Below are 21,170 nucleotides of genomic sequence, written 5' to 3' on the forward strand. Positions count from 1 at the left end.
TTACTGCAAGATCATGATCTAAGTTATTTATGAGGATATTAATTACAAATTTATTTTCCCTATGTTAATTTCTAGAAACCTTGTTGCTTTGTATTTCTACTTTATAAGGTTCTATTCTACCTTAATTTCTTTAGCATGTACTACACCATACTAAAGAAAATAAATTAAGGTTTTATATTACTTTATTATTTAGATTGAACCAATAATATATTTTCAACTTCAATAATTTAATTTAATAGTAAAGCATATATATTAATTCAACAAATTATAGATTAATTGTAAATGTTTAATAAAATATAAAATTATTTCTACTTTGACCTAACACACTTTCTCCTCACTCTAATTTTTATTGATAAAAAAAAAATACATTTGAAATAGCCTAATACTATAAACAAGTTTTATACATATATGTCTAATAACGTATTGCTATCATTTAATCGAAGTTTAAAAAAGTTATAAAATAAAATGTGATATAAAAATGTATAATACAAGAAATATAATTAGATGTTTGTGTAAAATAAATAACACTAAAATAAAAAGTTTGTAACTTTTTCATTTGCAATATATGAAAAGTATAAATTCATAATTATAACCTATAAATTCCATTAAAAAAATATATTATCTATAAAATATAAGTTTAGTAGTAAAAATTTAATAATATAATATTAAAAATATGAATTTAAATTCCCTCATAAATAACTTCATTGTGACTTTAATTCATTAAAATTTCTCTATCTTCCCAATATTTTTTAAAATCATATAAAAAAATATGTGATGGAGGGCAATACAATAAACATAAGCAAGTTGGTTGAAGAGAAGATGATAACATTGTTATGGTGAGATGAGGAGTCAGAAAAGGTAGACAAAAGCAATAAATTATAAGACTAACAAGTTGAAAGTTAGAACTAGAAAGTTGTTATCCAACAAGGTATCCTCAATTCATGTGCCTCCCTCCATCATCAAGTAGTGGCTATATCAATTGCCACATTATAGCTTTGTTCATCACCCAAGAAAAATATCCCCACTAATATCATTTATGAAAAATGGGTACCACTCAACCCACTGCCCAATAAATATGAGCTTGTTCCCCAAATACAAACCCTTAAGGTTCTACAAGTTTAACACTTGTTATGTTCCTAGTTTTAAATTACATTGCCACATCAACATGTTCTCATCAACTATATACTATATACTTACTTAACAATGTCATAGGTTTCGAATCTTGGTGTTTAGTAGCTCTATTTATCTCTACATCTAATTAAAATTGCAACTAGTAGAATTTATCTTATTTTATTTTGGCTTCATTGTTAGTTTAATCACTTAGTTTCTAAACTTTAATCAAATAAAGTACACAAAATACTTCAATCCGTTATAAAAAAATCGACATTATAAATTATATGATTCAGATTTAAACTTGACATTTAAATTATAAATTAAAATTTATATTATTTTAAATTATTTAATTTCGACCAAATAATATTTTGAGTGCATAAAAATATTAGGTTTAATTGCAGTTTTGATCCCTCTATTTTAGCTGAATCACAAAAGTAATCCTTCCATTTTATTTCTCTTCAGTTTTAGTCATCTAAATAAAATTTTGGTCTAAAATTTGATAAAGTCACATTTTTTAAAGTCGCATCACACCATTTATGATCATAGATTTTATGTACAATTGTTGTACAACGAGATTTTGAGACATGATGTGACTTAAATAAATACAAAAAAAATAATATTTTATCAAACTTTTTACCAAAATTTTGATTTAAGAAACTAAAACTGAAAAAAAATAAAATGAAAAGACTACTTTTACAATTAAACTAAAATAAAGAAATCAAAACTACAATTAAACCAAAATATTATCTGTATCTAAAAAAAGATAGATGCACTGAAAAGTGGTTAAGTAAATAGTTAAATATGTGGCATTATGTGATGGGTAGGTCCGAAGGGCGTAGAAGGAAGGAATTATAGGGCAGTGGGACAACTGAAGTTAGGCACAACACAACATTATGTGTACAGAGTTAGGCACAACACAACATTATGTGACCTAATTCCCCTTATAGTACAAAACAAAAACAAAATGTGGTGCCTCCTAAATGTGACACTCTTAGTGCTGTCATATCAAGGCTTGTGGGGTTCACTCCTTTTTTATTTGCATCACACACACATCTTATATATATATTTCAATCTTCACTATTTATTACAATAATTACATCATTTATAAACCAATAGAAATTGAGTATTAATATAATAAATTTTAGTTTGGATTTTCCCTAAAAAAAATTCTCACATCTAATATTTGACGCACTTTGAATAAAATTAACTTCACAAAAGAGAATTTATATAAAAAATAAATCAGATCATTTATATAATAAAATAGTTTAGAAATCGACGGTTAAATTTAAAAAAAAAAAAACAAAGTTTTTCTTTAAATTTAATGGTCCACAACTTATCTGATTTTAATGGTATTGTGACACTACTTTAAAAAATTATAATAGTTGAAATATAAATATAAATAATAGTTGAAAAGTTAATATATTTAATTAAAAATTAAGATTAGATATATTAATTTTTTAATTATTATTTTTATTTATATTTTATTCAAAAATAGTATTTTAATATTATAAAAAAGTATAGTTAAATTAAATATATTTGATATAATCAAGGTCTCAATTAAGATTCACATATTTTGACTTGCAACCTTTTATCAAGTTTTTTAGATTGTAGTTCCAATTAAATACATTTACTGCTATTATGGTTATGGACACATCTTATCTTAATTGTCCCCATTTGAGTTGATCATAAATTTGTTATAGAATACTACCGTAATTTTAATAAAAAATACACTTTAAATTTTAAAACTAAAATAATTTGTCAAATTATTCACTAAAAAATAAATAATTTTGTCAAAATCAAAATGATTTTAAACACAATATTACATTTTGACCCATAATTACGGATTTAAATTCTCTCATACTGAAATTCAACATGAAATAGTTATATTGATGATCTCACCGTTAAAACTCATTTAACCCTACAACTTAAAAAATTACATAAGTGGAAGTCACACCAAAACAATCCCCCACGTTACATTATAATATAAAAGAATCAAAATCCAGTAACCACAATTAAAATACTAGATCATTTAAAATAGTGAGTAAGATAGAGTTAGAAAATCTGTAAGATTTAGCTCAACTAACAAATATTAATGTTGTTAAGCTGAATATCATCTATCTGTAAGATTTAGCTCAACTAATAAATATTAATGTTGTTCCTCTAACAAATATCATGAACGTAGATAGAATTTGCAGATATAACTAATTTAACTCTACAACTTAAAAAGTTACATAAGTGAAACTCAATGAATTTTAATAGTGAAATCACCTAAATAACTCCCTCGTACGTGTTAGATTCTAGCATAAAAGAATCCAAATTTAGTAACAGTGAATAAAATGGAATTAGAGATTCTGTAAGATATAACTCAACTGACAAATATTAATATTGTTAAACTGAATATCATATTTCTAATTTGAACGCAGATAAAATTTGCATAAAGAAAAGAAAAAAAAGATAGAATTAGAGAAGAAGGGAAAGTAAGATGGGAATCCAACAAAAGAACGGAGTAATGTTTGTTCATATGTTTCCTTCCAACCATCCGTTTGTGAAAATGGGATTGCGCACGCATCCATGTGGAGACCACCGTTATATTTTTCATCATTAAAAATCAACTCAAAAAATGTCCAATCCAATCACAACACAACACAACACATTCTATAATATGTACTCTCTCTCATCTTCATCTAATCATAGTCTATGATATTGATATTTATATATTTTCATTTTCATATTGATATTAATATCATACCTATCTATAGTCTAGTAGTAGTGTATGGTCCAACTCATCTTGAAAACTACTACTATCTCATTCTTTTTATTGTTTCCCTCTTGCGGACAAAAAACAAACTCAACTCCCCATCAATTTCACTCCATGACAATAACAACACTCAACTTTGGTCCATTCACATTCACATGGTCAAGTAATTAAGGGTCTACATAGTTCTTATAGTAAACAAAATTTTTTATTTATAAAATAATTATTATTAGAAATTTATAAATAACTGTAAAGTTTTGAATTCAATTTTAAAGATATAATATTTAATTTAATTATATTAATATTTGTTAGTTTAAGTATGACTTAAAAGTTAAAACAAAATTAATTTTAGTTAAAAATAAATTCGTAAAATAATTTTATATAGATGTATTTAATATAATGATTTAGCTCAACTAACAAGTATTAATGTTGTTAAGCTAAATATCATCTATCTGTAAGATTTAGCTCAACTAATAAATATTAATGTTGTTCCTCTAACAAATATCATGAACGTAGATAGAATTTGCAGATATAACTAATTTAACTCTACAACTTAAAAAGTTACATAAGTGAAACTCAATGAATTTTAATAGTGAAATCACCTAAATAACTCCCTCGTACGTGTTAGATTCTAGCATAAAAGAATCCAAATTTAGTAACAGTGAATAAAATGGAATTAGAGATTCTGTAAGATATAACTCAACTGACAAATATTAATATTGTTAAACTGAATATCATATTTCTAATTTGAACGCAGATAAAATTTGCATAAAGAAAAGAAAAAAAAGATAGAATTAGAGAAGAAGGGAAAGTAAGATGGGAATCCAACAAAAGAACGGAGTAATGTTTGTTCATATGTTTCCTTCCAACCATCCGTTTGTGAAAATGGGAGCTTACTAAGTTGTGGCAGCATCCGTTAATTGCGCACGCATCCATGTGGAGACCACCGTTATATTTTTCATCATTCAAAATCAACTCAAAAAATGTCCAATCCAATCACAACACAACACAACACATTCTATAATATGTACTCTCTCTCATCTTCATCTAATCATAGTCTATGATATTGATATTTATATATTTTCATTTTCATATTGATATTAATATCATACCTATCTATAGTCTAGTAGTAGTGTATGGTCCAACTCATCTTGAAAACTACTACTATCTCATTCTTTTTATTGTTTCCCTCTTGCGGACAAAAAACAAACTCAACTCCCCATCAATTTCACTCCATGACAATAACAACACTCAACTTTGGTCCATTCACATTCACATGGTCAAGTAATTAAGGGTCTACATAGTTCTTATAGTAAACAAAATTTTTTATTTATAAAATAATTATTATTAGAAATTTATAAATAACTGTAAAGTTTTGAATTCGATTTTAAAGATATAATATTTAATTTAATTATATTAATATTTGTTAGTTTAAGTATGACTTAAAAGTTAAAACAAAATTAATTTTAGTTAAAAATAAATTCATAAAATAATTTTATATAAATGTATTTAATATAATTAAATTGTTATTTATGTAGATGTATTTAATATTAACTTTCATATTTTAAGAGAAATTGGTATGTCATAATTAGCTTTGATTATGTTTCAAAAAATAATAATAAATTTACCTAGTAATTTAAAATGAGGTTATTTTTTTTTTTCCGGTGAGTGTTTATAATTAATGATGGAGGGAGTAATTTGAAGATAATAATAGACAAAAAATTTCAAATGTCAAATTTAATAGAATTAAAATTAATTTAGTTTATCTAGAACACTCAAATATGCTAGAATCAATTTTATATTGATTGATTTATGAGTCTGTTTGTTAGAAAATAATTTTAAAATAATATTTTTTTATGTAAAAAAAATTTTAGTTGTTATAATTTTTGGAAAATAATTAAAAACTACTTTAAATGAGAAGCTATTTTGAGTAGTTTTTCATAGAAATTATTTTTGATAGTTGAATATTTAAAAAAAGTTACAATAAACAAACATAAAATAGATTTTCTTTTAAAAAAAACAAATTTCTTATAAATAGTCTCTAAATTATGAAGTATGAAATTCACATTTTTTGTCAACTAAAAATCACATTTTTCATAATATATATAACAAACGAATGTTTATGAATAAGTTCAAATATGCGGTTGGTTTGTATATTATGGAAGTTTTACTTTCTTTCTTTTTCTTTTTTCTTTTTTGCTACAAAAGGGGTGTGTCATTGATTTTCAAACATAAGATTTTGTGGCTGAGGAGGAGTTTGTTTGTTAGTAAGTGTGTTAATAGTTACGTGAAACAAAGAGTTTGGAAGAATTATCCAAACCAAGAACAATGGAGTGTTTGGGACGTTTATTAAATATCCACACCAAACTATACATGTGATGATGGAGAATGAATTCCCCCTAATTTAGTTTGTTGTTGCTATTGCTGACCTTTTTTTTTTTTTTTTTTTTATCATTGTTTATGAGTTTAATTATAGCTGTTAAATTGACTGACATAATTCGATCTACTCTGACATAAAAGATTTAATTGTGTGAGTAGGTCTATTCGGTTTAACTTTTTTTGATATTTAGACACCATTTTTTAGGAATAATCTGCACAATATGGATGACCCCGGCCAATGGGATACTACAATCCGTTTTTTGTTGTTGATGTTTTTCTATATTAATTAAATAATAATTAAAACAAAAGTAGAGATGATAAAATAAAATTATAACACATAACACCACGTAAATAAGGTAACAAAAGTGTAGTCTAATTTAAAGTAATAAAGTGCAACTTTAAAAATAATAAAACGACATTTAACATGACAAAAATAGATAATCAAATATTAAATATATATAGTTTATCAAAAAGATCAATGGTCTAACAATTCAAAAAATATAACTTCTTGACCTATGTCCCTTTAAGTAAAAAAATTGGTCATCATCATTCACAATTTCTAAAACTAAATCAATCTGCATTATAAACATAATAAAGTTAGGAGTGTGAAATTTAAAGTCACTTGAGAGTTGTATTATGATTTAGAAGATTTTCATAGCTAATCTCCATCAAACATATATTAATATGTGAGCCAAATGGCATGTCCCATACGGTCTAGTCTATTTTAATATCTCTTAGTCCAATTAATTATCACAAACCGATGAAATAAGCTATCTTTGATAACGTCAAGGTGCTACATTACCACATACTACTATAAGATTGTAGCATCAAAGTTACATCAATTTACCCCAACAACATTAAGATGAGTTGATACATGTTTTTTTTAGTTTAACTAAGATTTTTGGTTCAAATTTGAACTTGAATATACAACAATATTAAAAACTCTTTAGGAAGAGAAGACTCGGGAGATTAGTTTTGAATTGGATAAAAAATATTTGATTCACACTTAAAAAAATTAGAATAATTTAATATATTATTTTATAAACAACATTTTCTATTATTTTATAATATTTTTTTGCATTTAAACTTTATCTGTTAGCCTATAATGTTTTTTTTTCATTGTTATATTAAATGTAGAAATTTAAATATTGATTAATTAACAACATCTGTACCCTAAAATTTTGTTGAATAATATTCAACATATTTGATGCTACATTATTTTTTATACTTAATTAATTCTTAAGTGAATTTAATTGTTTGATTAAATGTTTCTTGTGGGCATCGTGGTACCCACCTTTTTTCATAAACATCAAAGAATTAATTCTCCTAATTTCAAAATATATATTTTATATTAATTCATTAATTATTGATAAATATTAATTCTATCAAAAAATTCAAATAAAATTTATTAACAATCAATTATCTACCATAAGTTTTTTTTTATTTTATTTTTTATATTTTTTTTCATCTACAATAAGTTTTTATTCATATCAATTAACATATATGTCATATTCTAGAAGTTTCGATATTTTAATATTTTTATGTTCAAAGTCTTACACATTGATTTTATCATTTCAAAATAACGAGAGTCTAATTATTTAAATTAGTTAATAAAAAATTGCAATTTAAATGATATTTAAATATCTTTCAAATATAGTTTTTAATTAAAACTATTGTTTTTTTGTTGAGGAGTATAAGTCTATGTTGAAAGTTCAGGCTTCAATGTGGGGCATTGCCACTATTGTTGGACATGCAAATGGGTTTGTGTTGGCAACAGCCACATGCATGGTTTTTTGACATCTTACCTAATTTTGATATTGCTCAAGTTATGAGATTCAATCTTCATTTTGTGTTAAACATGTGATTTTTATTAGTTAGTTATATAACTTAATTCGCAATACTTAGTTTGTTAGAAAAAAAGTTATTTCGAGTTTCAAATTTTTAAATAATCAAAATTTACTTATAAAAGATTTGGTTAAAAATATGTAGTTTCATTCATAAAAATTACGATAAAGAAACACTTACCATTTGATTATGAGTTTCAAATTCTTTACATAATGAAGAATTTATATTTATTTTTTAATCTTTAAGGTTCAAAAGAGTATATTGATTTTTTTCTTTCTATAAGTGTCAGACCAAATATAAAGATATTAGTACTAGTGGGGAATGAGGAATAGAATCTATTGTCCCAATCTTCACGTGTGAAAGATTCTTTTATAAAACTAAACTAAATCAACAAATAAGATATTAATCCACTAATTATATCCTAATATTTTATCATTAATAATCAATCTTTGAACTAGATAAAGATTTCAACAACAACAAAAAATCCTAGATAAAAATAGGCATATAAATTCCAACATTTATTTAAGGAAGTAAATTAAGATTATTCTATCTAGCTAACTCCTTATTTTTAGTGTCAAAGTCAAACCTAATTTGTCGTGTGATCAAGCAATAGAAGCCTTGTTATGATGTTGACAAATTTTGACAAATGCATATTTTGTTAATAAATTAAATGCACAGTGTAATTTGACAAAACTTGAAGTACTAAAAATATGGACCTAAAAAAACGCGTTACACTGAGTATCTTTTATTTGATCAGGTTGACATTTAGATTTTAACTCGTTTTTTAATTTGATAAAATCTAATGAGTTGTAAATTTATTAAAAATAAAACAAAATAAATACGTTATTGAATTGGTTCTAAGACGTCGAATTGGTTCCAAGACGAGTAGTCAAATAATAATCCTTATATATTATTTTAGAAAAAAAATTTAAACATAAAATAACTTTAAGTTATATATAATTATCACTTGTTAATTTATTCAAGAGTAGTAACTTATACGTTGTTTTACAATTATTTTTTTTTAAATCATGTACCCCTAATTAAAAGAGTGCGATATCATGCTCCATTTTTATAAACAAAACACTTAAATAGTATTTGACCCGCAAGTTTATTCTCGCTAGTGACCGGTTTTCATTTTCTTAATTACGTTTAATTAACAGTAACTAGTGTCCATTAAAAAGGAACTACAACTATAGTGGAAGACGCAAAACGTTTTAGGTTAATGGATTAATCAAAACCTGATTAGGGGAATCAACACATTTTTGGTTGATTAATTATATAGCTTGACAAAAAAAAATTATATAAAGTAGAATAGTAACGAGTAATGTTGGAATATTTGTTAAACAATTAAAATAGATAAATTTATATTGGAAAATATTATATTTATTATTATTTTAATCTCATAATAAATTTTATTTTTACTTATTTTACGCATATTAAAAAATAAATATAAATAAAAGAAAGAGAATAACCATTTTACTAAATTATTATTCAACTATTAACTATTAATGTATCTTTTATTATTATAAATATAAAGTATAATAAATGATTTAAAAATATTATAGATAGTAATACTTAAATAATAAAATTATATTAAAAATAAATAATAATATTTATTTTAAAACGAAATTTTCTTGTTAAAATAATATTCCTTATGAGACATATAGTACACTAACAAATGTTCGACTTGAATTTTCAAGATAAATTTCATACTAAGTTCATTAATTAATCTGCGTGCTTAAAATACTTGTTAGCAATAACTAAAATTAAATCTTAAAAAAATCCTAGTTACAATATTGGATTCATTGCATATATAATTAGTGCGTTGAAGTCAAATGCACACAAGACTAAAATATTACCAAACGCAAATAATTATAAGTTTTTATTAATCCTTTAAAGTCACAGATACTAATTGGGGGAAGAGAAATGCAGGAAGATTAATTTTTTTGGGTAACTCTTAATTAATTTTTTGTTTTCATAGGTCCTCTATCTTAAATCTATTCGAAATATATTAGACTAAATATAGATTTATCACTTCTAAACAATATTCTAATTTAGTTCGTCATTATGTAAAAAGCTAACCTTTTTTTTATTACTATAAATTCAGATAGGTAATTGGAGTGTAAAATCTAGAGGAGTAGAGTGATAAAAGTTATAAACAAATTGATCTCACCATATATTGGTAACATTTTTTTTTTGACAATAGAACTCCTGCTAACTTTATTAACATTTTTATACAAAAAATAAAATTAATTTTTTGCCTTTGAAATTATAAGGTCTTTGAAATTAATTATGGATTATTAAAGTATTAATTAATTTAATCTCTAACTTTACAGTGATCATATATTATTTAACATTAAATTATATCTTTTAAAAATTTTATAGTAGTAAGTTGTATATTTTAAAAATTATTTTAGTCATTTTATAATTAATTTAAAATAATAACTAAATTAAATATTAAAATAGCAACTACCAATATTTTCGAAGAGTATTGGGAATTGTTTATTTTTTCTTTCTGAAATTGGGAATTGTTCCAGTACTAGTATACAGACATTTTATGACATCTTTTCTAAAAATCTAGAAAACAATAAGAAAATAAACATAAGTTAAAAGTAAAACACTTGTAACAATAGAGTGAGTCTAAGAATTTTTTCACCTTTCACGCATGAACTCGTCATCATTCATGCTCGTTTAAACAATGAAAGACAGCACTTACTAATGCATTAGCATAAACATAATATAAAAATATTGACTTTATAGTTTATATGTCAACCTTTGATTCATTCCTTAACTAAAACAATGCAAGCACAATGCCATCCCATTTTATAATTTATTAATTAAAAAAGAATAATTTTAAATTGCAAATACAGCGCGGTTATGTTCCAACCTTTTACAAATGAAATTGTAGATACGATGTTGTTGCAAAGATTTTAGAATTCGAAATATTATTACTGTAATTATAATTGTTGACCGAAATTTAAAACTATAAAAAAAAAAAATAGTAATTAAGAAAAAAACACATATTTTAAACAAAAAAAACACGCACGCTTCAATTCAAAATCTCTATTTATAGAACACCACGGTTCTCAAATCAACCATTCTCTCGCACATCGTCATAAAAAAACAGAGTGTTCTTTACGAGAGTATCTGTTTCACTTTGCAGTGTCAATTTTACACACATAGTATACAATAAACATAGAATTAAAAGAAGAAAAAACTACTCCATTTTGATTCAACATAGTTAACAGCAAAACAACAACAACAACATGTGTGAAACAAAGATTAGTACTATGAACAACTACACGGAAAACCTAATTTCAGAGGCTGATTCCACAATGCTACACACGGAAAATGAGACGCAGATGATAATTACCGAAGCGAAATCCCTTTTAGCAGTGGCGTTACCAATAGCACTAACAGCTTTAATATTCTACGCGCGTTCCATGGTATCTATGATGTTCCTCGGTAAACTAGGTGACGTGGAACTCGCAGCAGGTTCATTAGCAATAGCTTTTGCAAACATAACCGGTTATTCCGTTCTTTCCGGTTTATCGTTAGGAATGGAACCGCTTTGTTCTCAAGCTTTCGGTGCTAACCGTCCAAAACTTCTCTCATTAACACTTCAACGGTGCATAATTTTTCTTTTAGTGTGTTCCATTCCCATTTCTTTCTTATGGTATCAAATGTCTAGAATCTTCTATTTTTTACATCAAGATGAAAAAATCACCCGCATGTCACAGACTTATCTTGTTTTTATGTTACCCGATCTTGTAACTAACTCTTTTCTTCATCCAATTAGAGTTTACCTTCGCGCTCAATCCGTCACCTACCCGGTTACTTTAGCAACGTTGGTCGGAACTTTTTTACATTTACCTTTTAATTTTTTACTTTTCAAAAGAGGAATTTCTGGAATTGCTATTGCTTCGGCTGCTTCTAATTTTTCGGTTTTGGTTTTTTTGATTGTTTATATTTGGATAAGTGGGGTCCACAAAGCAACGTGGAATGCGCCGAGTTTAAAGTGTTTTTCCGGCTGGGAGCCGTTGATTCGGCTCGCTGCGCCGAGCTGTGTTTCGGTTTGTTTAGAATGGTGGTGGTATGAGATAGTTATTGTTTTATGTGGGGTACTGGTGGACCCCACTGCTACTGTTGCTGCTATGGGGATTTTAATTCAAACGACGTCGTTGATTTACGTTTTTCCTTCGTCGTTGGGACTCGCGGTTTCGGCGCGTGTTGGAAATGAGCTTGGAGCGAATCGTCCTAAAAGTGCGAGAGTTTCAGCGGTGTTGGCGGTGTTTTTTGCGGCGATTATGGGATTTACGGCGGTGGTTTTTGCTATGATGATGAGACGGAGGTGGGGGAAGATGTTCACCGGAGATGAAGAGATTTTACGGTTAATAGCGGTGGCGTTACCGATATTAGGATTCTGTGAGCTTGGAAACTGTCCGCAGACGGTTGGTTGCGGTGTTGTGAGGGGAACGGCACGGCCGAAAGTGGCGGCGAATGTGAATTTAAGTGCTTTTTATATGGTGGGGATGCCGGTTGCGGTTGGGCTTGCTTTTTGGTTTGATTTTGGGTTTTGTGGGCTTTGGTTGGGCCTTTTATCGGCCCAAGTTTGTTGTGCGGGACTTATGTTGTATATTGTGGGGACCACTGATTGGGAACAACAGGCATGTAGGGCTCAGTTATTAATGTCATTTGATGAAGGGAATGGATCGGACGGACAGAAAGAGCCATTGATTAATGGTTTGGAAAATGCTTGATGATGTTAATTTGATGGTGTAATATTTTTGTTTTTTGTTTGTAATTTTTATATTCGAAGATAAATGTGAATTACCATTATTTTGTTGCCACTTTTTTTAACTATATGGATCGATAAATAGAGAAAAATAAATGAAGATATATAATTATTGTAAATTAGTTTTACATTAATGTGCAATTAAAAATCAATACTTAACTCTTATATTTAGATTATATTGCAAAATAAGTTTATGCCCACAATTGTGAGTTTATATTGAGTGTCTCTATAAAATTATTTTACACTTATAATATATCTCAATTAAACTCATATATTATATAATAAAAATGGTCATTGTTATTAAAGAAGTTTGACAATAAATTACTGAATAATATATGTGATAATATATAACACTTACAAATTCAATTTTTGGGTAACTTGTACTTATCATTGTCTCTATTTGTCGTTAAATTTCGGATAACTTTTAAGTAATGATCAATAGTGAACTATCTATCAAGTGTTCAACCATATTATCATTTTATCCCACACATTGCAGTTAGAATTTGTTCAGTTTTGATCACAAGTTTATAACATTTTTCTACAAGTTTATAACGTTTTTTATAAGCTACTTGATATAGCGTTGGAGCTTAGAACAAAATTTTTTTTTCTTTTTATTTTTACTTTCATTACATTATCTTAATTGAAAAAGTTTAAATATTCATTACAACTATACTTTCTATATCATTTTATACTTTTTAACTAATTTAATCATTGATTTTACTAAATACTTCAAAATTTAAATTAACTATCTTATAAGCTAACTTATCTATTATCCACTATAAACTAACTTATTTGTTATTTCTTATTTTTGTCAAACATTGCGGTAATTTCACTACAAAGTATATGAAATCTAGGCTTTGTTCTTACATTTTAAATATTTCTACTTAGTACCAGAAAACAGAAAGTTATACACTAATATAATATATATACCCATCAAAGGAGAAATTAAAATTACATTTAAAAAAAATGAATAAACAACGAATCAATTAATGTATATATTATATATATGAATAAACTAAAAATTGATCCATTCAGTGCCATCAATAAAAGAAAGTGAAAGAAAAGGTTTAGCTTGATCATCAGTTAATTCTCTTGACCATGATACTCTTCCTGCAAAGTTTGCTCCATCTCCTCTGCATTTGTATTGTCCATAGAATACAGTCCTGAATCATGCCATGCTTTTCTTAGTGGACACAATTATATTCATTCATCCATTAAAAACAAAATATAACAAACAAATTAGAGTTAGGGAGAAAAAGAACATACATTTGACGGTTAGGATCACCCCAATTAGACCAACCTTTAGGAATGATGATATTATCCATATATGTATAAGCAAAGATAACACGAGAATAAGGACCCCAAGCTCTTCCAAGGTATAATAATGCTCCTGAACCTGTTACCTTACAATTCACAAATGAGAATCCTGTGTCTTCCAACTCACTGCTCCTTCCTTGTGCTGTTACTGCCCCTGTATCACGTGCTATGGCATGCACGTGACACCTCTATGTAATACACCGTTTTGTTATTTTTAATATTTACAAAATTACCAATTTTTAATAAATAAATTTTTTATTAAATATATTTTGATAAACAATTCAGGAATTTTGATAAATAAATAAATATATTTTTAATATTTACAAAATTACGAATTTTGTTTTTAAATTTATTTATTTATTTTTTGTCTCTATTTTAATTTAACAGTGACTTTTCCTAAGACTAAAAATATATATATTTTTTTTACAAAATTACTTTTTAAAATAGAAAATAAAAGTGAATAGTTTTTTTTTAAGAATTAAAAAGTTGAGAATTTTTTAATAAAAATTTAAAATTTTATTAGAACTAAAATCTGTTTTACATCAACGGTATATATAGTTGTATTTAATTATCAAAACTATACTTTTTTTTTATTTAATTAAGACTTAATTTTTAAAATATTTAAGAGGTTCTAGCCTTTAAATTGGTTAGGTTGGTTAGGTTATATTGCATTGTTGGTCATGTAGCCTAAATTAAATGAAATGATTCTAGATTAAAGGTGCTATTAAATTAGGAAAGAGCATTGCCAAAGATGAAATCAACAGAACCTTCAATGTAACAATCCTTATAGTAATGTCTACCAACATGATCATAAAGTGTATCTTGTGCTCCTAAAAATTTGCATCCTAAAAATGATGCTGTGTCTGCTGATATTCTAAATGCCACTGCCTGTTTTCCAATTGCTCCTGCTGCAGGAACAGGAAAAGTGTTCTGCATTCTCACACAAAATTGTTAGAACAACAATCCCCGATTCAAAAGAAAACACAAATAAAAAACACACGAGACTTGATCATGGAGTTCGGCCAATTATGCATACATCTCCGACTGCAGAACGACTGCATTACTTTTCTATATTCAAATTTAGGGTTACAGATTACGGCAACATGTGTTTGAATACTACAAATCAATTTACCAGATTATATAGTCCACTTATTAATAAAATATGAACCATACCCAACAGAAACCTCACATATAAAGATTTGATCACAAAAGTCGGTCAATTGTAACTACATCTCCGACTACAGAGCGACTGCGATACTATTATGTTATAATTCAAGTTTATAACTTGTATTTAAACACTATAGTCTAATTTACAAGATTATTTCGTACGAACGACCTGTCTATTTATCACTAAACTATGATTCATATTCAATTATTTTATTGTGAAACCTCACACACATAACTAAGTTTATGTAAATACATAGAAAATTGATTGTTTACATACTTGGAATGTGATGTTCTTAGCAATGAAATAAGGTGAATTAACTGCAAAAGTTGCTGAACCATATGTGTCCATTGGAATCCCTCTTGGACCAGGTGTTTGAGCAGTGTCACCCCATTGAACAATTGTTGTATCTGCATCATCTCCTTCTATGGTTATGAAGGATTTTAAAGGAGGAATGTTGACTTTCTCCCTTCACACACAAATAAATGCAAGGATAAAATTATTAGAGAGTTTTATACAAATGCAATTCACAAGAAGAAGAAAAAACATACATAGTAAAAAACTTGAAAAATGTAACACAAAAGTTGCAAAAAGTACACAACTAAATCTTCTTTAGTTATGTTTATTACGAATTATAAAAAAAAAAATTAATATTCAATAATTATGAATGGGTATATTTTATTTTTGTTTATTTTTTAAATGAGCTATCTGCATCAATAATTATTAATAAAATGGACAAGAGTGAGATATTTTATAGAAACAAGTTTTATATTTTTCTATGTTCTATTGAAAATTATTTTCTTCTTTAAACTAATCAAAATAGATATTTCATTTCGGCATAAAATCATTTTTTAACAAAATTATTTTTGAAAAATACTTACACACAAATGTAAATTAAACATTAGAAATGATTTTTTAGAATTTCAAACAAACAGATCCTAATTCTCTTGATAGTTTGAATGATAGGAATTTCACAAGAAACAAAAGTTGTTTGTGCAGAATGTCTTTTAACTTGAGATTAAAACTGTGGACACAACAACACCACAAAGAAAGGAAAATGAGATGAAGTACTCACGTGTAAACACCTGCATGAACTTTGATGACAACTCTAACATTATTGGTGGATGGAAGGGAATCAATGGCATCTTGAATTGAGGTGAAACCTCCAAAAGAAGGTTTTTTACGAACGTGCAAAGTATAAGAAGCAGAGAGCTTATTTTTTGCAGCCTTAAAAACTGTGTGTTTGAGACCACCAACATAACTCACCCATTTCATGAATTGTTGTTGTTTTGATAACTCTATTCTTGTTGTATTGTTGCTTGATAAACCATTCCCTGAAGAATAACTTATTTGTCTAATTCCATTTGTATGACGACAATGTATTGTACTAAGATTTTGCATAAGAAGAAGAAGAACTACTAACACGCTGAAAATGTAATCATAGTTTGACATTCTCATAGAGAAATTGGAACTTGAAGTTCTGTTAGAAATTAGTTGGTGCTATGGTGAGTGTGTGTGTGTGTGTATATATATATATATATATATATATATATATATATATATATATATATATTATCAGTGTAAAATATTTGATATTGTCAATAAATCATAGATAATTATATATGGAACTTTAAAAATAATTATGATTACAGTTAAATATTTGTAACGATATAACAATTATAATTGATATACATATTTTTACACCAATGATATATATGGTTATATTGTGATCACGGGTGGTTGTTGTGACATCATGTAGAAAGAGAGACAACTTAACTATGAACCACAAAGACTGATACAGATACCAAACACTGGACACGAAACTAACATGTCGAATATTATCAAGGTGTTAATACGTGTCGGACACCATAGTACTCATTTAGTTAGAGATGTTGATGCTATACAACAATTTAGATAATTGTCTTCTTAGAAATATTTGGCTATTTTTTATTTGTTCTTGTTGTTTGTTTGGAGTTGCCTGTGAGCAGCTTCCTATTTTTGTATGATGAAAATATTATTCCAATTAAGTTAATTAATATAATGAGGTTGGTTGGTTATGGCCCCATTAAATAGTGTATGCTAATTTGGAAACCAGTTGGCTATATTGTTTATTGAGCATTGCTTGCTATATGGTACAATGGTTACATAAACAAAATAAAGTAACTCCATTCAAAAGTTTAGATAAAGAGTGTTATCTTACTTGGGGCCTATGATTAGTGGATGCAGAGTGATTCATGGATTTCCCATAACTTAAAGTGTATAGATAGCATTTAATGTGAAAATATGGTTATATGAAGCTAACTTTCGGTTTAATAATACCTACCTACCCTTAAATCATGACCATCCTAAATTTGGAACTTCCTTAATGTAAATTGCAACATAATGATGATGTCAAAGTTATAACTACACTGATGTGAAAGAGCCTCTTGTTCAATCTTCCCTCTCTCATTCCTTTTTATGATTTTGTTTTGGGCTATGGTCTATGGTTGTGCAGTCATTGTTATTGTTTTCATTTTATTTCCTTCATCTAAGTATTTAATTAGAACTCAAAGTTAGGAGTTATCTCAAATATTTTACACCGTTAATTAATCATAATTATTACAATACTGAAACTATTTGAATTTGATTGTAACACTCGAAGCTCAACAAATTTATCTAATTCTCTATTAATAATATCTTCTGTACAAATCAAGTATAAACCAAAGATTTGGTTATTAGTTCCTATAACTTACTTTATGTACAATTCTAGCTACCACAATTTGCTAATTATGTACAACAATGCTAAGATGAACTTTAGTTTACTTCCAAACCTTAATGGCCCCATCTCTACCACTTGAAAGTAGAAGTCTCTGGTTTAACTTAACCGAAGCCAAAGAAACAATAGAATCACGATGGCAACCGCCAGAATCAGTTGCAGCAGCTGCAAGAATTGCCTTTTGTGTCAACTTGGTTGCAAAAGGATGTCTTTTTGTCTCCTGTTAATAACAGTAGAAGGTTAATTTTTTGCTGCCTATATTCTAAACAATTTGGAAAATTTCAAGAGAAACAAGCAATATCCAACAGCATTACTACCTGTACAACTTCCACTCCAGAACTAGATTCTGTTTTGTAAAAAAAATCATTTCCAACACCTTTTAAATTTGGTCCACAAACACAGTAACTTCTCTCAGGACTGCAAAAAAGAAACAAACAATACATAAATAAATTGAATTACATAATTTTCATAAGAAAAACAAAACGATATTGAAGTTTAACACGAAACCTGTAATGATCCCAACGACGTATCTTTAAATCAGTGCCTCCAGTCAATAAATCACCTCCTGGTAACGAAAGCAACGTCCGAATACCAGGAAGACGATAATGACGAGGAGGTTCATTTAGCTCATCAACTCTATACTTGCGATTAATCTTTCGTCTTTCATCTGATTGAGAATTCGCCTTACTCGAAGATTCGGCCAATGCCGTATGAGACATTTCTGCATCACCTTCATAATTGAAGGTCCTAAGTACCTGATGACAAGTACCATTCTCTGCATTCCAAAGAGAAACTTCATTGCAACCAGCAGCAACATAAACAAGAGGCTTAGTAGTTGAAGTCAAAGAAGCATTTATTGATGGAATAAAGTGACAAATCTTTTCAATTGGACATTCATGAAAATACTTCCAAGAATTCACAGGTAAAAGAAATCTCAAATCCCAAAGTGTAATTACACCTCTAGAAGACCCTGAAACAAACCAATTAGAACAAGTTCCTGATGCTAGAGACAAAATGTAACCCTCATCAAGATTAGATTTCAAACTCCAATTATTAGAATTTGACCTAATATCCCATAAATGAATACCACAATTTTGTGTGCTATACATAATGCTATGATTATCCACATGACAATTTAAAAGATTAATTACAGCACCTTCTTTGGTATTACATTTCAATTCATTACCAGAATAGTTATCAACAGAAAACATATGAATAAATCCATTACATGATCCAACTACAACTTGTGATGAATTTTGAACTATTGCTACACATAACGCACGGTTTCCTTCAACGTGATAAGTTAGTTTCGATTTTAATAAAATCTCTTTTTCAAGCTTTTTCGAATCCCAAATTTTGACTGTAGAATCATCAGACGCAGTCGCGAAAAAACTGTTATCGGAAGAAACTGCTATCTCGTTCACTGTTGAACGGTGCTCTTCGAGGTGTTGAACTAACACGCCACGTGGCCTCCAACCAGAATTAGGAATCGACGTTCGACCAAAAGATCCAAATTCCGATTCAAATTCAGTTTCAAATTCCGATTCAAATTTAGATTCAAATTCCGATTCAAATTTAGATTCAAATTCCGATTCCGATTTCTCACCGATCCAATCGGATGCTGCAGAAGGTATTCCTAACCGTCTCCGGTCAACATTGAAGGAGTATAAAGGTATGCCTTCTGAGGGTTTCTGATATGTTAAACTGTTTACGTTACTAAAGGTTGGTGATATGAATCCTGAAAACTGTAACTTCTCGGAATCGCTTTGTTGAGAATGGCTTTTGTTCATTTTCGCGTTTAGCTTTTTCAGTTGTTTTTGTTCGTTTTAAGCGTTTTGGAAATAGTATATTTATATGTGGAATCATTATTTGGTGTAATTATTGGGGTTTTACTGAATGTCATGGTAGTATTAAATTTTTAATCCATGCGGTGGAAAAAAGTGTGTTCTACATTGATTAGATTAATTGTGTTTTGGTTGATTAAAATCTTTCGCTTAAATTAAAACTTTGATTTGTCGAATTTATTTCATCATTAAGTGGTCTCATAGACACAAAACCTCCTCTACTCTCAACCAGTTTCATGATCCACCATAAGTTGTTTGGCAAGACCATTTTTACATGATATTGCTCGAGAATTGCCAACATTGACTACCGCCAACTTTACACAATTAATTATACTCAAAATGATATACTCAAAATGTGAAGGCTAGATGTAGATGTAAAAATATGATTTTAAATTGCTGTAGATGTAAAAATATGATTTTAAATTGCTGTAGATGACATTTTGGTTACGTATTGCGGTTGTTGTGACATAAATTTATTTTTTAGTAACATCAAATATCATAATTTATTACTTATTTTATAACTAACATAACTCTTAGTTTTCATCTAAAATTTAATATTATTTTATTATCAACTCTTCGTTGCTTTTGAATATCTCTAGTCTTTTAAAATAAACTCTAAATATAATATAAAGAAAAATGATGATATAGAAAAATAATTTGTATGAATTCATATATAATGGAAATTTTCAAAATATATTTCAAATTCTTTAATAGATATATTTGATGTTGTTAGAGATAAAAATATGAGTTTATTTAAATATTTAAGTTATGAATTTGATGAAATTTGTATTATATTGAGGATGATAATTAATTTTATGGGTTTTGTTTGAAATTTTTGAGAATTTTTTTAAATTTTTGCAACAAAAAAAAAGGATAATATTGTTGACATTTTAAAACTTAAAACATCAATTTGTCACTTAAAATTAAAAGACTTAATTGCAGTTTTGGTCCCCGTATTTTAGCTGAATCACGAAAGTAGTCCTCTCATTTTATTTCTCCCTCGTTTTGGTCTCCAAACAGAACTTTAGTCCAAAATTTGATGAAATGACATTTTTAAAAGTCACATCACACCATTTATGATCATAGATTTCAAGTATAATTATTGCACAACAAGATCTTGAGACATTATGTGACTTAAATAAATGGAAAAAAAGTTACATCTAGTTTTGAACTAAAATTCTAATTTGGGAGACTAAAATTGG

At 27.4% G+C, this 21,170-nt stretch overlaps 2 protein-coding genes and 1 pseudogene across 2 annotated transcripts; 1 reads left to right on the forward strand and 2 right to left on the reverse strand.

Annotated features, from left to right (window-relative positions):
- Positions 1 to 11,182: 11,182 nt before the first annotated feature.
- Positions 11,183 to 12,942, forward strand: LOC101489496 (protein DETOXIFICATION 51-like). Its single transcript, XM_004512997.4, has one exon. It carries the CDS (start codon positions 11,359 to 11,361, stop codon positions 12,850 to 12,852), a length of 1,494 nt encoding a protein of 497 aa, XP_004513054.1. The 5' UTR covers positions 11,183 to 11,358; the 3' UTR covers positions 12,853 to 12,942.
- An 872-nt stretch (positions 12,943 to 13,814) lies between these two features.
- LOC101492498 (probable pectinesterase 53) lies at positions 13,815 to 16,891 on the reverse strand (annotated as a pseudogene).
- A 1,120-nt stretch (positions 16,892 to 18,011) lies between these two features.
- LOC101489812 (serine/threonine-protein kinase VPS15-like) lies at positions 18,012 to 20,049 on the reverse strand. Its single transcript, XM_004512998.4, has 3 exons — positions 18,632 to 20,049; positions 18,442 to 18,541; positions 18,012 to 18,344 (listed from the first exon to the last, which is right to left on the reverse strand). Exons 1-3 carry the CDS (start codon positions 19,912 to 19,914, stop codon positions 18,168 to 18,170), a joined length of 1,560 nt encoding a protein of 519 aa, XP_004513055.1. The 5' UTR covers positions 19,915 to 20,049; the 3' UTR covers positions 18,012 to 18,167.
- Positions 20,050 to 21,170: the final 1,121 nt, after the last annotated feature.

The sequence above is a fragment of the Cicer arietinum genome, chromosome 8, assembly GCF_000331145.2.
Source record: "Cicer arietinum cultivar CDC Frontier isolate Library 1 chromosome 8, Cicar.CDCFrontier_v2.0, whole genome shotgun sequence".
Classification (NCBI taxonomy): Eukaryota; Viridiplantae; Streptophyta; class Magnoliopsida; order Fabales; family Fabaceae; genus Cicer; species Cicer arietinum.

Excerpts from the sequence above, each read along its gene's own strand:
- LOC101489496 (XM_004512997.4), top strand. The coding sequence starts at position 11,359 with ATGTGTGAAACAAAGATTAGTACTATGAACAACTACACGGAAAACCTA.
- LOC101489812 (XM_004512998.4), bottom strand. The coding sequence starts at position 19,914 with ATGAACAAAAGCCATTCTCAACAAAGCGATTCCGAGAAGTTACAGTTT. Across the intron at positions 18,542-18,631 it reads CGTCGTTGGGATCATTACAG|TCCTGAGAGAAGTTACTGTG; the intron begins GTTTCGTGTTAA and ends TCTTTTTTGCAG. Across the intron at positions 18,345-18,441 it reads CTGGAGTGGAAGTTGTACAG|GAGACAAAAAGACATCCTTT; the intron begins GTAGTAATGCTG and ends TGTTATTAACAG.